The 16,303-nt window shown below is 70.0% G+C and overlaps 1 protein-coding gene across 3 annotated transcripts in view; it reads right to left on the reverse strand.

Annotated features, from left to right (window-relative positions):
- PDE4DIP (phosphodiesterase 4D interacting protein) overlaps positions 1-9,705 on the reverse strand; it is an 87,844-nt gene extending 78,139 nt beyond the window's left edge. For 2 of the 3 annotated variants that reach the window (XM_089780643.1, XM_089780641.1), the window contains exon 1: positions 9,457-9,705. In XM_089780643.1, coding sequence (XP_089636769.1) covers positions 9,457-9,581 — 125 coding nt within the window. In that variant the 5' untranslated portion in view covers positions 9,582-9,705. Of the gene's footprint in view, positions 1-1,961; positions 2,043-9,456 lie in introns of those variants that run through there. The other variant, XM_089780644.1, reaches the window with a different exon arrangement.
- Between the last annotated feature and the right edge of the window lie 6,598 nt (positions 9,706-16,303).

Below are 16,303 nucleotides of genomic sequence, written 5' to 3' on the forward strand. Positions count from 1 at the left end.
CAGGCCAGTAGGGGTCACCCCCTCCCAAGCCTAGCGGGCAGTGAGTGCCCCCACTACATCCCCCAGCCTACAGGGAACGCTGACTGGGAGCTGCCGGCATCCCTCCCTCTGCAGGAGCCAGGAGATCCAGGGCCGGAGCTCGCGCAGGACCCAGCTTCGCCGTCAGATGCACGCGCAGCCGGACCCGCCTCAGTCCATGCTCACCGCGAGCGACGAGGGGGAACCCGCCGGGCCAGAGCGTCGCACAGGGAGCCCCGCATGCCCGAGGGGGAACCCGCCGGGCCAGAGGGTCGCACAGGCGGCCCCGCACGCCCGAGGGAGAACCCGCCGGGCCAGAGCGTCGCACAGGCGGCCCCGCACACCCGAGGGGGAACCCGCCGGGCCAGAGCGTCGCACAGGCGGCCCCACACGCCCGAGGGAGAACCTGCCGGGCCAGAGCGCCGCACAGGGAGCCCCGCACACCCGAGGGGGAACCCGCCGGGCCAGAGCGTCGCACAGGCGGCCCCGCACACCCGAGGGGGAACCCGCCGGGCCAGGGCGTCGCACAGGGGGCCCCGCACGCCCGAGGGGGAACCCGCCGGGCCAGGGCGTCGCACAGGCGGCCCCGCACGCCCGAGGGGGAACCCGCCGGGCCAGAGCGTCGCACAGGCGGCCCCGCACGCCCGAGGGAGAACCCGCCGGGCCAGAGCGTCGCACAGGCGGCCCCGCACGCCCGAGGGAGAACCCGCCGGGCCAGAGCGTCGCACAGGCGGCCCCGCACGCCCGAGGGAGAACCCGCCGGGCCAGAGCGTCGCACAGGCGGCCCCGCACGCCCGAGGGAGAACCCGCCGGGCCAGAGCGTCGCACAGGGAGCCCCGCACGCCCGAGGGAGAACCCGCCGGGCCAGAGCGTCGCACAGGCGGCCCCGCACGCCCGAAGGGGAACCCGCCGGGCCAGAGCGTCGCACAGGGAGCCCCGCACGCCCGAGGGAGAACCCGCCGGGCCAGAGCGTCGCACAGGCGGCCCCGCACGCCCGAGGGAGAACCCGCCGGGCCAGAGCGTCGCACAGGCAGCCCCGCACGCCCGAGGGAGAACCCGCCGGGCCAGAGCGTCGCACAGGGGGCCCCGCACGCCCGAGGGAGAACCCGCCGGGCCAGAGCGTCGCACAGGCGGCCCCGCACGCCCGAGGGGGAACCCGCCGGGCCAGAGCGTCGCACAGGCGGCCCCGCACGCCCGAGGGAGAACCCGCCAGGCCAGGGTGTCGCACAGGCGGCCCCGCACGTCCGAGGGAGAACCCGCCGGGCCAGGGCGTCGCACAGGGAGCCCCGCACGCCCGAGGGAGAACCCGCCGGGCCAGAGCGTCGCACAGGCGGCCCCGCACGCCTGAAGGGGAACCCGCCGGGCCAGGGCGTCGCACAGGCGGCCCCGCACGCCCAAGGGCGAACCCGCCGGGCCAGAGCATCACACAGGCGGCCCCGCACGCCCGAGGGGGAACCCGCCGGGCCAGAGCGTCGCACAGGCGGCCCCGCACGTCCCTCCGAGGAGACACGCAGGGAATCGGAGGACTCGGTTATTTACCAGCTCGTCCCCTTACACACCAGCCCCCCTGACATGCAGCCCCCAGAGCCGGCCAGCCCCGGGCCTCCGGGGGCTCCCAGCACCTCCCTCCGCCGGCCGCCAGCGGGCAGCCCAGGGGGCTGGGAGATCTCCCAGATGAAGCCTGGAGACAGGACCCCGTGCGCCACCTGGTCGGACGCGTCTGGGGCCTGGCCTGGGGGGCATGCTGCTTAGGGGGGCGGAGCGGGGCGGGCGACACCAGGGGTCCAAGCAGCCGGGCCGGCGGAGGCCTGTGCAGTTACTGGGCCCCCCCCCCTCCCCGCCCAGGCGGTGCCCAGGGGGGCCAGGCTCCGGCAAGGCCCTGCCAGGCTTTGCACAGCCCGTCAGCGCGAAGGCAGGAGGGAGAAGCCAGGCCCGGCACTTACCCCTTCCTTGGAGCGGCCCCAACCCCCTGCAGCCCCGGAACCCAGGCACGGCCCCTGCAGAGGAGCCGGTCTCCTGCCTGCCTGGCTTGGCACAGCGGCCGAGCCACAGCCCCGGCACAGGCTGCCCCGGCGGGAGAGGGGCCTCGTGCTGACTGACTCCCAGCTGACCAGGCTGAGCTGTCAGCCCTGCGGGGGTGGAGCCCGGGACAGTCATCAAACAGCTGGGCTGGCAGGCTGGGTGCTCTGGAGCTGCCACGTGGGTGAGCGGGAGCCAGCCGGCTTCCTCAGGGTCCTGCCCACACACTCAGACCCCCAGCGGAGCACCTCGGGGCAAGGGGACAGCGCCACCAGGAGCCCAGCTGAGCTGACGGCTGCTCCCACCCCCGAGCCGAGCGGCAGGACGGCTCTCGCCTGGCTCACAGCGCGCCTGCTAATCCACCCGAGGGGGCTGCGCCTTTTGGCACCGGGTCACACGCTCGACTCACTTCCCTTGTGATCCGCGATGAGCCTCCGATTCCGTTCTCACTGCTCCTTCCCGGGCAGCCACTTCCTCCTTCGGGCGCGCCGGGGGGGAGCACCTGGCATCTGTCCTGGCTGAATTTCACCCTCTTTGTCTCCACCATTTCTCCTTCTGCATTTCCCCCCTGTTCTCCAGGGCACTTGCAGCCCCTCCAGCTTGTAAGTCGGGCCCAGCCAAAGGCACCTGGTGCTCTTTTGCGGTCATTGTACTGTAAACACCTTGAATGGCACAGCTTCGGGCAGCGACGCCGGCCCTGGCACGGTGCCGCCAGAAAGCACGAATACGCATTCAAACATGCAGAGCCCTGATGCCGGCGCAGCTCAAACGGGGGCGGGGAGGTCCTGACCCAAAAGGCATCGCAGGGCTATTGTGGGGTCGTGGGATCGCGACCAAAAGTCTGTACAAAGGGGGCCACGTGAGGTGTCAAACAAAAGCTTGCCTTCTACTGATTCTGTACATGCGCTTCATATAGCTGTGTAATGTCTGGGTGTGGAGTTAGGAATATGTGCTCTGTATGGAGACTGGAAGTTTCTCTGTGTGTGGTTGAGCAATGGATGAGGAAAGCTCACCCTATGGGCATGCTACTGTAATTAGCAAGGCTCCAGGGACAATAGATCTCTTAAGTACCAGAGACCCACCTGGGAAGGAATCTAGATGCCTGGCCATTGACCATGTGACTCTCTCCAGCTTGGAAGAAGCCAGGGAGGGATATAAATATGCCACGTGGCATCCTCCATTTGGGTCTTCAGCTCAGCTCTTGATCCTAGAGGCAACTTTGCAAGGAACCACGAGCCGGGAAGAACTGTGGACCCATCCTGGCATAGGATGTACACTAAAGACTTTTAAGCCAGCAGCTGTAACATCTCTGCTAGAGCCTGCATTGAGAACTGGGAGATTCGGTGCATGTAATGTATGATACTTTAACAACCTCACTCTCAGGCTTTTCTTTCTTGTGGTAATAATCCATTAGATGGTAGATGCTAAAGGATTGGCCCAGCGTGATTGGTGGGTAAGATCTAGAGTGTAAATTGACCAGGGATCTGTGGCTGGTTTCTTGGAACTGGACAGAACCCATTCAGGGTAGGTGAGATTGGGTTCTAAAACCCCCCACCTGTGTACGAGGCCCGGGGCCGATCGGGGCACAGAGAGAGTCGGGGTGCCAGAGGGGTTTTGCTCATGAGGATTCTGGCTGGCCAGGTGACGGCTGAAGCGCTCTGTGGGACTGGTTTGTGGCCTATTTGGGAAGGGCCGCCAGTCTGGGGCTGTAAGGAGCCCCTAGTTTGAGCAATTTGCCCTGAGCAGACGCCCTCAGCTGTGCCCAGACCCGGCCCGTCCGTCACACCCTGCCCTCACGGCAGGACCAAGCACCATCTAGACCATCCCTGATAGACATTTCTCTAACCTGCTCTTCAATATCTCCAGCGATGGGGATTCCACAACCTCCCTGGGCAATTTATTCCAGTGTTTAACCTTCCTGACAGGTCGGAACTTTTTCCTAATGTCCAACCTAAACCTCCCTTGCTGCAGTTTAAGCCCATTGCTTCTTGTTCTATCCCCAGAGGTTAAAGGGAATACTCTGTCTCCCTCCTCCTTGCAGCCCCTCTTTAGGTACCTGAACGCTGCTCCCCTGCCCCCCTCAGTCTTCTCTTTTCCAAACTAGACCTAGTTCTCCCAGTCTCGCCCCCCAGACTCCTCTTATCTGCTTGCTCCCGCCCCATTGCAACATGTCGATTTCGCCATCCCTGAATCTCTTGAAGCTGTTTTCTGCAGTGTGGGCTTGGCGCGCTGCCAGGGCGCCCTTCCCAAAACTGATCCAGAGCGAGGGACACAGGCTCAGTTGTTCGGAAAGCAGGAGCGTCAGAATCTGACACGCGGCCAGGCAGGCAGCACACACCTCTCTGGAACACGCACCCACTGCCGACGAAAGCCGGACACCGCAGGCTCCGTAAATAACGCTCACACTAACCACACCAGCTGCGTCCTGCACGCCCCTCCTAGCCTGGCGACAGGAAGCCTGCCTCAGTTTCCCCTCTGGGACTGTTTACATAAACGTCACTGGAAGTTTTTTTCCTGGTCTGAAAATACCCCTCCTTGGGAACTGGGCTTTTGGGTTCCCAAAAAACCACAAATCAAACTGCGAACACCCAGACCGAGTCCATGCGCAGATCCACACAACCCATTGCTCTTCCTCCGCCCAGGACTTTCCATCTGGAGCTTCGGCAGCCTCTGCTCCGCTTGGCCAGGGCCCCTCCCTGCCCGCTGGGCCCGGAGAGCTTTCCTGCCTCCCCACAGGCTCTGCCACAGCTCTAGGCAGAGCTCCCCCCCCCCCCCGTGCCCTTCCAGCAGCATTCACACGGGAACCCGGCTCCCCGGAGGGGCTCAGCCCCCGGCTCTCCAGCCCATGGGGAAGCTGACTTGCTCCCCCCACCTCTGTGTCCCACTTGGGCTGTTTCCAGCGAGGCGGGGCCAGACCCTTTTGAAACAGACAAGGGAGTTGCATTCTGTGCCCCCCCCAGCTCCAAACCGGCGGCGGGGCCCTGGGCTGGGAGTCTGCAGGGAACTGCCAGGCGCTGGCTGGGAGCGAAACGGGGCAGGAGGGTGCTCAGGGAGCGTGGAACAACAGAGAGACCGAAGCCCCTGCAGCCGGAACTCGGCGCGCCCTGGAACCGGAGCCCCCACTCGCCACTCCTGGGGGGGACACTCGGCCCTGCCCGGCCACCACCCGATGCTGGCAGAGCCCCGGCGAGACAGGCCGCTCGCAGCGGGGACCCCCGTTCGCCTGCAAGCTCCGGAGAGGCAGGGGGGGTACCAGAGGGGCTGTAATGGGGACCCCCGGGGGGGTACCAGAGGGGCTGTACTGGGGACTCCCGGGGGGGGTACCAGAGGGGCTGTACTGGGGACCCCCGGGGGGGCAGCAACAAGGGAGGCGGGGGCTGCCCTGGCTGGCTGAGAGGACAAAGAACCGGTGGTGCCAGCAATCAAGGGGGTTGGGTAGCCCCTCTGGTACCCCCCCCGGGAGTCCCCAGTACAGCCCCTCTGGTACCCCCCCCGGGAGTCCCCAGTACAGCCCCTCTGGTAACCCCCCCCGGGAGTCCCCAGTACAGCCCCTCTGGCGCACCCCCTCGGGAGTCCCCAGTACAGCCCCTCTGGTACCCCCCCCCGGAGTCCCCAGTACAGCCCCTCTGGTACCCCCCCGGGGGTCCCCATTACAGCCCCTCTGGTACCCCCCCCGGGAGTCCCCAGTACAGCCCCTCTGGCGCACCCCCCCGGGAGTCCCCAGTACAGCCCCTCTGGTGCACCCCCCCGGGAGTCCCCAGTACAGCCCCTCTGGCGCACCCCCCCCGGGATTCCCCAGTACAGCCCCTCTGGCGCACCCCCCCGGGAGTCCCCAGTACAGCCCCTCTGGCGCACCCCCCCGGGATTCCCCAGTACAGCCCCTCTGGCGCACACCGCATCTGGAACCCCTATTACAGCCCCTCTGGCGCACCCCCCCCGGGAGTCCCCATTACAGCCCCTCTGGCGCACCCCCCCCGGGGGTCCCCATTACAGCCCCTCTGGTACCCCCCCCGGGAGTCCCCAGTACAGCCCCTCTGGCGCACCCCCCCGGGAGTCCCCAGTACAGCCCCTCTGGCGCACCCCCCCGGGATTCCCCAGTACAGCCCCTCTGGCGCACCCCCCCCGGGATTCCCCAGTACAGCCCCTCTGGCGCACCCCCCCGGGAGTCCCCAGTACAGCCCCTCTGGCGCACCCCCCCGGGAGTCCCCAGTACAGCCCCTCTGGCGCACACCGCATCTGGAACCCCTATTACAGCCCCTCTGGCGCACCCCCCCCGGGAGTCCCCATTACAGCCCCTCTGGCGCACCCCCCCCGGGAGTCCCCAGTACAGCCCCTCTGGTACCCCCCCGGGAGTCCCCAGTACAGCCCCTCTGGCGCACCCCCCCGGGAACCCCCATTACAGCCCCTCTGGCGCACCCCCCCCCCCCGGAAACCCCCATTACAGCCCCTCTGGCTCACACCCCACCGGGAGACACAGGCCTGCCGTCGCTGCCCCTGCCTGGTACCTACACCTGGGCCCCCATCACCGCCAGGCTCCTTGGCTGGTCTCCTTTGCCCTCCTGAAATGCCCCCATCGCCATCGCCTCCCAGCCTGCCCCTCCTGCAATACCAGTGGGGCTGCCAGGGTCCGGTTTTGGACAGGACAGTCCAGCCTTGGAGACACTAGACCAGACGCTAGGAGTGTGGGGCGCGTTCCCAGCCGGGGTTTTGTTGAACCATCCGGCCACCCTGCTGGCTTCGCCCTGTCCTGCCGGGCCCCTTCCAGCCCTGCTGAGCACCCCCAGCCCCCTGGCTCCTGAGAGCAGGGCCCCGGCCTGGCGCTGCAACCAGGGAGCAGAGAGCGGGGAGCACAGGCCTGCAAACGAGAGCTGGTCCTGAGAGTGCACCCTGCATGCCCCTCGGCCCAGCCGGGTCTCCCTGCCCCCCACCGCCCCTCCGCTCTCACACCGACCCCCACAGGTCACCCTGCCCCCACCGCTCTCACACCGACCCCCCACAGGTCACCCTGCCCCCACCGCTCTCACACCGACCCCCACAGGTCACCCCGCCCCCACCGCTCTCACACCGACCCCCACAGGTCACCCCGCCCCCACCGCTCTCACACCGACCCCCACAGGTCACCCCGCCCCCACCGCTCTCACACCGACCCCCACAGGTCACCCCGCCCCCACCGCTCTCACACCGACCCCCCACAGGTCACCCTGCCCCCCACCGCTCTCACACCGACCCCCCACAGGTCACCCCGCCCCCACCGCCCCTCCGCTCTCACACCGACCCCCCACAGGTCACCCTGCCCCCACCGCTCTCACACCGACCCCCACAGGTCACCCCGCCCCCACCGCTCTCACACCGACCCCCACAGGTCACCCCGCCCCCACCGCTCTCACACCGACCCCCACAGGTCACCCCGCCCCCACCGCTCTCACACCGACCCCCACAGGTCACCCCGCCCCCACCGCTCTCACACCGACCCCCCACAGGTCACCCTGCCCCCCACCGCTCTCACACCGACCCCCCACAGGTCACCCCGCCCCCACCGCCCCTCCGCTCTCACACCGACCCCCCACAGGTCACCCTCCCCCTCCACTCTCACACCGACCCCCACAGGTCACCCTCCCCCTTCCACTCTCACACCGACCCCCCACAGGTCACCCTGCCCCCCACCGCCCCTCCACTCTCACACCGACCCCCCACAGGTCACCCTGCCCCCCTCCGCTCTCACACCGACCCCCACAGGTCACCCCGCCCCCTCCGCTCTCACACCGACCCCCACAGGTCACCCCGCCCCCACCGCCCCTCCGCTCTCACACCGACCCCCACAGGTCACCCTGCCCCCACCGCCCCTCCGCTCTCACACCGACCCCCACAGGTCACCCTGCCCCCACCGCCCCTCCGCTCTCACACCGACCCCCACAGGTCACCCTGCCCCCTCCGCTCTCACACCGACCCCCACAGGTCACCCTGCCCCCACCGCCCCTCCGCTCTCACACCGACCCCCACAGGTCACCCTGCCCCCTCCGCTCTCACACCGACCCCCACAGGTCACCCTGCCCCCCACCGCCCCTCCGCTCTCACACCGACCCCCACAGGTCACCCTGCCCCCACCGCCCCTCCGCTCTCACACTGACCCCCACAGGTCACCCTGCCCCCACCGCTCTCACACCGACCCCCACAGGTCACCCTGCCCCCACCGCCCCTCCGCTCTCACACCGACCCCCACAGGTCACCCTGCCCCCACCACTCTCACACCGACCCCCACAGGTCACCCTGCCCCCTCCGCTCTCACACCGACCCCCACAGGTCACCCTGCCCCCCACCGCCCCTCCGCTCTCACACCGACCCCCACAGGTCACCCTGCCCCCCACCGCCCCTCCGCTCTCACACCGACCCCCACAGGTCACCCTGCCCCCCACCGCTCTCACACCGACCCCCCACAGGTCACCCTGCCCCCCACCGCTCTCACACCGACCCCCCACAGGTCACCCCGCCCCCACCGCCCCTCCGCTCTCACACCGACCCCCCACAGGTCACCCTGCCCCCCACCGCTCTCACACCGACCCCCCACAGGTCACCCCGCCCCCACCGCCCCTCCGCTCTCACACCGACCCCCACAGGTCACCCTGCCCCCCACCGCTCTCACACCGACCCCCCACAGGTCACCCCGCCCCCACCGCCCCTCCGCTCTCACACCGACCCCCACAGGTCACCCTGCCCCCCACCGCTCTCACACCGACCCCCCACAGGTCACCCCGCCCCCACCGCCCCTCCGCTCTCACACCGACCCCCCACAGGTCACCCCGCCCCCACCGCCCCTCCACTCTCACACCGACCCCCCACAGGTCACCCTGCCCCCCTCCGCCCCTCCGCTCTCACACCGACCCCCACAGGTCACCCTGCCCCCCTCCGCCCCTCCGCTCTCACACCGACCCCCCACAGGTCACCCCGCCCCCACCGCCCCTCCGCTCTCACACCGACCCCCCACAGGTCACCCCGCCCCCACCGCCCCTCCACTCTCACACCGACCCCCCACAGGTCACCCTGCCCCCCTCCGCCCCTCCGCTCTCACACCGACCCCCACAGGTCACCCTGCCCCCCTCCGCCCCTCCACTCTCACACCGACCCCCACAGGTCACCCTGCCCCCCTCCGCCCCTCCACTCTCACACCGACCCCCACAGGTCACCCTGCCCCCCTCCGCCCCTCCACTCTCACACCGACCCCCACAGGTCACCCTGCCCCCACCGCCCCTCCGCTCTCACACCCACCGCAACAGGTCACCCTGCCCCCCACCGCTCTCACACCGACCCCCCACAGGTCACCCTGCCCCCACCGCTCTCACACCGACCCCCCACAGGTCACCCTGCCCCCCACCGCTCTCACACCGACCCCCCACAGGTCACCCTGCCCCCTCCCCCGCTCACCTCCAGCCCGGGGTCTCCGCCGGCTCCAGCGCAGACGCGGGCCGGGAGCAGCTGCAGCCGGGGCCGAGGCCGGGCGGGGCGGGAAACCGGACGGGGCCGGGGCCGGGGCCGAGGGGGCTTCTCATGGGCCGCTCCCGGAGCCGGGCTCCGCTCGTGCGGCGGCGGGGAAAGCAGATCCGCAGCGCCCCGCATCCCCCGGGCCGCCCCGCGTCCGCCGCCGTCCTGCGGCCCGCTCCCCGCGCAGCATCCCCCTCGCATCCCTCCACCCCCCGCTTCTCCCCGCCCCCGCAGCATCCCTCCCCCCTCCCCGCCAGCATCCCCCATCCCTCCGACCCCCCCCGCAGCGTCTCCCCCCGCCCCCGCATCCCTCCACCCCCCGCTTCTCCCCGCCCCCGCAGCATCCCTCCCGCATCCCTCCACCCCCCGCTTCTCCCCGCCCCCGCAGCATCCCTCCCGCATCCCTCCACCCCCCGCTTCTCCCCGCCCCCGCAGCATCCCTCCCCCCTCCCCGCCGGCATCCCCCTCGCATCCCTCCACCCCCCGCTTCTCCCCGCCCCCGCAGCATCCCTCCCCCCTCCCCGCCGGCACCCCCCCGCATCCCTCCCCCTCCCCGCGCCGCATCCCCCGCAGCATCCCTCCCCCCTCCCCGCCGGCATCCCCCCCCGCATCCCTCCACCCCCCGCTTCTCCCCGCCCCCGCAGCATCCCCCCCGCATCCCTCCCCCTCCCCGCGCCGCATCCCCCGCAGCATCCCTCCCCCCTCCCCGCCGGCATCCCCCCCCCGCATCCCTCCACCCCCCGCTTCTCCCCGCCCCCGCAGCATCCCTCCCCCCTCCCCGCCGGCATCCCCCCGCATCCCTCCACCCCCCGCTTCTCCCCGCCCCCGCAGCATCCCTCCCCCCTCCCCGCCGGCATCCCCCCCCGCATCCCTCCACCCCCCGCTTCTCCCCGCCCCCGCAGCATCCCCCCCGCATCCCTCCACCCCCCGCTTCTCCCCGCCCCCGCAGCATCCCTCCCCGCTCCCCGCCAGCATCCCCCCGCATCCCTCCGTCCCCCCGCCCGCAGCGTCTCCCCCCACCCCTGCATCCCTCCACCCCCCCGGCTTCTCTCCGCCCCCGCAGCATCCCTCCCCCCTCCCCGCCAGCATCCCCCCATCCCTCCGCCTCCCTCCCCGCATCCCTCCGTCCCCCCGCAGCGTCTCCCCCGCCCCCGCATCCCTCCGCCCCCCCGCTTCTCCCCGCCCCCGCAGCATCCCTCCCCCCTCCCCGCCAGTATCCCCCATCCCTCCGCCTCCCTCCCCGCATCCCTCCATCCCCCCTGCAGCGTTTCCCCCCGCCCCCGCATCCCTCCGCCTCCCCCCGCATCCCCCCCCTCCCCGCCAGCATCCCCCCATCCCTCCGCCTCCCCCCGCATCCTTCCGCCCCCCCCCCCGCAGCGTCTCCCCCCACCCCCGCATCCCTCCACCCCCCCCGCTTCTCCCCGCCCCCGCAGCATCCCTCCCCCCTCCCCGCCAGCATCCCCCATCCCTCCGCCCCCCCGAAGCGTCTCCCCCGCATCCCTCCGCCTCCCCCCGCCAGCATCTTCCCCCCGCATCCCTCTCCCCTCCCTGCCAGCATCCCACCTCCGCATCCCTCTGTCCCCCCTGCAGCGTCTCCCCCCGCCACCGCATCCCTCCACCCCCCGCTTCTCCCCGCTCCCGCATCTCTCCCCCACAGCATCTCCCCGGCATCCTTCCGTCCCCCCTGCATCTCCCCCCCACATCCCAGCATCACTCTCCCCATCTCTCCTGCACAACATCCTTCTGCCCCCTGCATCCCCCTGCAACACCCCTCTCCCTCTGCATCACCCCTGCAGCATCCCTCCGCCCCCCTGCATTCCCTCCCCACCTACCCCCAGCATCTGCCCCCACACCGCGTCCAGGAGAACAATGACTGTGGTGGCCAGTGGGGGACACAGAGATGTCTAAGGATCCGGTGTGACCTGGGGAACTCGCTGCCACAAGACAAAAGAGGCCACAAGGCGGGACGCAGCCACCAGCCGGCTCTGAGCCTGCGCTCCCACGTGCTGCCACAGACACACCAAAGCCCCAGAGCAGCCGAGCGACCTGCCACGGGCTGGGCAGGCAGAGCAGGAGAGTCCGGGCCTTCTGCTGGGCAAGGCTAGGTGGGCTCCAGCGCCATGGGCAGGGCCTGGCGGACACACGGAGAGACAGACAGATGGCGAGGCCACAAGCCAGCAGCGAGTGCAGTCGGCAGCCGTGCGGGGCCAACACAAGAGCTCCCCGGGAGCCTGTGACGGGAGCGCGGGGTCATGGCCACAACCGGCAGCCAGGCAGCGACTGACCCCACTTCCCGCTGTGGCGGCGCGTCGGGGTCCCCGTCTCCTGCCCCCCGTAGTGGCACGAACAGACTCCCCCAGCCGGTAGCACAGAGGGGTTTATTGCCTCTCCAGGACACAGCCCAGCACAGATGGAATCTGGTTACAGGCACTGGGGCTAAGGCCTCAGCCCCCCTTGAGATGGGGGGTGGCTGGGCCCTACAATCCCAGCCCCCTCCCCAGCTCCTTCTCCCCTGCTTCCCAGACTGAAACTAACCCTCTTCCAGCCCTGCCCCCAGCCCGGGCGGCATCCCCCTTCCTTTGTCCCTCTCCCTGGGGGTAGCTGGTCGGACAGGTTGAGAGACCCACTTTGCATAGTGACTCACCCCTGCCCTGCTGGGCCGTGCTACAGACAGCAGCCAGTGGGGGTCACCCACAGCCCCATCCTAGCAACCAGCAAGGTACCCCCCACTACGTCACACCACCTGCGAGACTTTCTGTGCCAGACACGCCCTGGGCAGCGCAGGGGGGTCGCCCAGCGACGGGGTTGCCCAGCGACGGGGATACCTAGCGACTGGGTCGCCCAGCGATGGGGATACCTAGCGACGGGGTCGCCCGGTGACGGGGATACCTAGCGATGGGGTCGCCCGGTGACGGGGATACCTAGCGACGGGGTCGCCCAGCCCCATCAGCGCCCCAGGCAGCGGAGACATTCCTTCCCAGGCCAGGCCAGAGGGAAGCACGGCCTCTGGCTCAGGCAGGAGCCTGGCATGCTGCGCTGCCACTCTGCCACGGTCCAGTCCTGCCTGGGTGACCCCAGGCAAGTCACTCAGCCTGCCTGTGCCTCGGTTTCCCCTCTGCACCCCAGCGCGGCGCGGGGGAGCGATGCAGGGCAGCTGGCCAGGCTGAGCCCTGAGCTGTGACCCACACTCTGTGCCCCCCCTAGTGGCTCGACGAGGCAGTGCATCGCCACAGCACTACCGGCGGAGGGGCGGGAGGAGGTGCCCCCTTGCCCTACAGACTGGCCCAGAGGGCAGCCCCCAGCCCCCGGCACTCGCAGGGCCCTTTGCACCCAGGCTCCGCGGAGTCCTCCCTGGCAGCTGCTGCCCTGGGGAGGGGCCTTTGCGGGCTGGTCCAGGGGGCCTGGCGTCCTGCCCCTCACAGCCTGCCCGGCCCTCTGCTGGGCTTTGCTGGACTTCACTTGCCGGGGGCAGGGCAATTTTAGTCGTGCAAGGCCCAGCCTGGCTCCTTCCCCGCATTGTGGCCTGGGCCACACAGATCTCCGGCCCCCCTGGAGCAGCAGCGGGTAGTCAAGGTCCCTTCCAATGGTTTCCATTGGTGTGTGGAATAAATTTTATGTGCACCCAGGCATGTGCAGGTGTGCACCACCCATACATTCACCTGCTGCTGGCTGTGGGCACTCTGCGAATCAGCTGGGTGGGATTTGAATCTCTCTGGGTGGCCGCCCCAGTGCCCAGCTCCCGGGAACACTGGTCCCTTGGTGTGACAGCGTGGGCGCGGGGCCAGGCTGCCGGCAGGAGGCTGAGGGATCCGGAGTCCAGAGGGCACTCCCCACGGGAGCGAGGTGCTGCCAGGTGGAACCTGTTGCCCAGGGTTGCTCAAGACAGAGCCCTTGACCTGGTTTCCTGTCCGGGTCCAGCTACCCTGGACTTTCCCCCAGCTCAGACGTCAGCGCGGCCACCGGCCCGAGGCGGCTCGCTCTGCCTGGCCCTGGGGATGGGCTGTTTCCCTTTCCTCGGGGAACCGTCTCGGAGCAGCTCCCCCCCCAGGAGAAATCGGCCCCGTTTGTAATCGTCCCCCTTACAAACTCCGAGCCCAGAGAGCCGGGGGCTGGACTCAGGGCTAGCCCGGGCCATGGCGGGGCTGTGGGGGGCCAGTGGGGGCTCTCTGTCCCTGCCTGTGCAGAAGAGCTCATTCCGGCGCCCATCACCCTGGCACGGCAGGTGAGAGGCCCTGATGGGCGCCCGTCCTTACCCCGCTTGCCACGCAGACCAGGTGGGGCTTGGGCCACGGACCCCTCCCCCAGCTCTGGCCATTGCCCGACACAAGTAGCTTAGTTTGGCTGCTCCTTCCTCCTGAGGATCGGCCCGGGGGCCCGGCAACCTCCAAGGTCGGGGAGGGAACAACCGGACTCCTGGCGCTAGGGCCCTACCAAGTTCACAGGCCATTTGGGCCTGGACTCCTGGTGCCGTCAGCGATTCCGAGCCGACGTGCCGGTGCTGGAGCGGCGGGAGAGTCCCGGGTTATCGGAGGGGGGTGCGGCGCTGCTCCCCTTACTGCTGCGCTGCCTTCAGAGCTGGGCGGCCAGAGCGGCAGCTGCTGAGTGGGGAGCCCAGCTCTGAAGGCAGCACCGAGCCAGCAGCGGCACAGCACAGGGCGGCCTGCCATGGTGGGGCTCCCTTACTGCTGTGCCACTGCTGGGGGCGTGCGGCCTTGGTGCTGGCACCTGGCCACCAGTCACCTCTCTCTGGCCACCCGGCCTAAGGCAGCACAGAAGTGAAGGGTGGCGACGCCACAACCCCCTAAAACAGCCTTGGGACCCCCTGCTGCAAACGTGCGGGTCAGACCCGGTTTGAGAGGGGCGGGGCTCTGTGGGATCTGCTGGGTAAAAGCGCACGAGGCCAGATTTCCCCGGCGGCGCGGCCCCGGGGGCAGCAGGTGACGAGAAACGGGCAGCGGAGTTGCCAGCCCCGAACGTTCAATCACCACGTGCCAGGCTCAAAAGGATCCCGACTGGGGCAGAAACTCCCGAGACCCGAAAGTCAGCCTGGGGCTCTGTCTACGCGAGCCCTCTGGGCCCGGCTCCCGGCGTCTCCCTGCAGGGCCAGCGGCCGCGTGAGGAAAGCCCAGCCAAGCCCCACGGCGCGGCTCTGAGACGAGCCCCTGCCATGCTGGGAACCCTGCAGCCAGATTCCCACGCGGGACCCCCAAGTAACGCAGTGGCGGAGACACCCGCCGGGGCGTCCCGTGGGCAGGCGGCTCGGCGGCTGAGACACGGCGCCGGGCACAGCGGGATGCGCTGTAGCTCACAGATCTGAGCGCAGGCAGCAGGCAGCGGGGCAGGCCTGGGCCTGACGTGAACACGCTGTGTAACCAGGTGCACGTGGGGTAAAGGAGCAGACGCACGTTTCCTGCTGGTCCCAGGGTCCAGTCTGGCTGTCGGGAGAGCCCGAGGGGACCTTTGGGGCGCACGAGTCTGAGCTCCGGCCTAAAAACTCTCCCCCCGCCCAGCCAGGGAAGCGCCCGGCCGTCTATCAAAGGGGCTTTGTTTTCTCCTGCACAGACCCTGGGCCCCACACGCCTGCCCTGCCCCACTGGAGGCGGACGCTGGAACTGGCCTTGGTTTTACATGGCTCCGGGGGCGGGCCAGCTTATCTGGAGGCAGCGGGTTTTCTGTGTGCAGCTCCCCCAGCCAAGAGCTGCCTTGGACTGGTCTGTTCTGGGGATTCCTCCTCACCAGCCCCACTGTGCCCGGCTCTGGGCCTCGTCCTGCGCCGGGGCCAGGAACGACCCCTCTTGGAGACAGGAGAGTGGAGAAGGGAGCCAGGACGATCCGCTTCGGCCCCCACTGAGCCTGGGAGCTGTGCCACTAGCCACAGTGTCCGGGGGCGGCAGGCCCTGATCTCAGTTACCCCTGCTCTGCTGGAGGGGCGCTGGGGCGCTGGGGGGCGACTCCAGATCGACTCCAGCGTCTCTAGGACAGGACGTGGCACCATTGGCAGACGTGTTCTGTTTTCCTGCGCCCTGGGCAAGGCCGGGCGGCCAGGGGGTGCTGCACTGCGGGGGGGGGGTAGCTAGTGTGATCCCCCCCAGCGAGATTACATCAGCCCAGTCCTGGCTCCCTGCTGCTTCCCCCCGCTTTGCAGATGGGCACACTGAGGCTGGGAGCAGGCCCAGAAGCCGGGCCACCTTCCATGCAGCCTCGCCAGGGGCAGGGCACCTCTCGGGCAGACCAGGGGTAGGGGGCAGGCAGGGGGCGGACGAGTTGCAGATGGGACGGGGGGCAATGGGTGGGCGGGGGGCGGGCGAGTTGGGGGGGCAGGAGCCGGGGGGGGAAGGGGCGGGCGAGTTGCAGACGGGGGGCGGGCGACTTGGGGGGCAGGGGGTGGGGGGAAGGGGCGGGCGAGTTGCAGACGGGGCGGGCGGGGGGCGGGCGAGTTGGGGAGACAGGGGGCGGGGGGAAGGGGTGGGCGAGTTGGGGGGGCAGGGGGCGGGGGGGAAGGGGCGGGCGAGTTGGGGGAGCAGGGGGCGGGGGGGCAGGGGCGGGTGAGTTGGGGGGGCAGGGGGCGGGGGGGAAGGGGCGGGCGAGTTGGGGGGCAGGGGGCAGGGGGCAGGCGAGTTGCAGACGGGGCGGGCGGGGCCGGGCGAGTTGGGGGGCAGGGGGCGGGGGGGAAGGGGCGGGCGAGTTGGGGGGGGGGGGGCGGGCGAGTTGCAGACGGGGCGGGCGGGGGGCGGGCGAGTTGGGGGGGCGGGGGGCGGGCGAGTTGGGGGGGAAGGGGCGGGCGAGTTGC

The sequence above is a fragment of the Pelodiscus sinensis genome, chromosome 9 (genome assembly GCF_052426305.1).
Source record: "Pelodiscus sinensis isolate ZL-2025 chromosome 9, ASM5242630v1, whole genome shotgun sequence".
Lineage (NCBI taxonomy): Eukaryota > Metazoa > Chordata > Testudines > Trionychidae > Pelodiscus > Pelodiscus sinensis.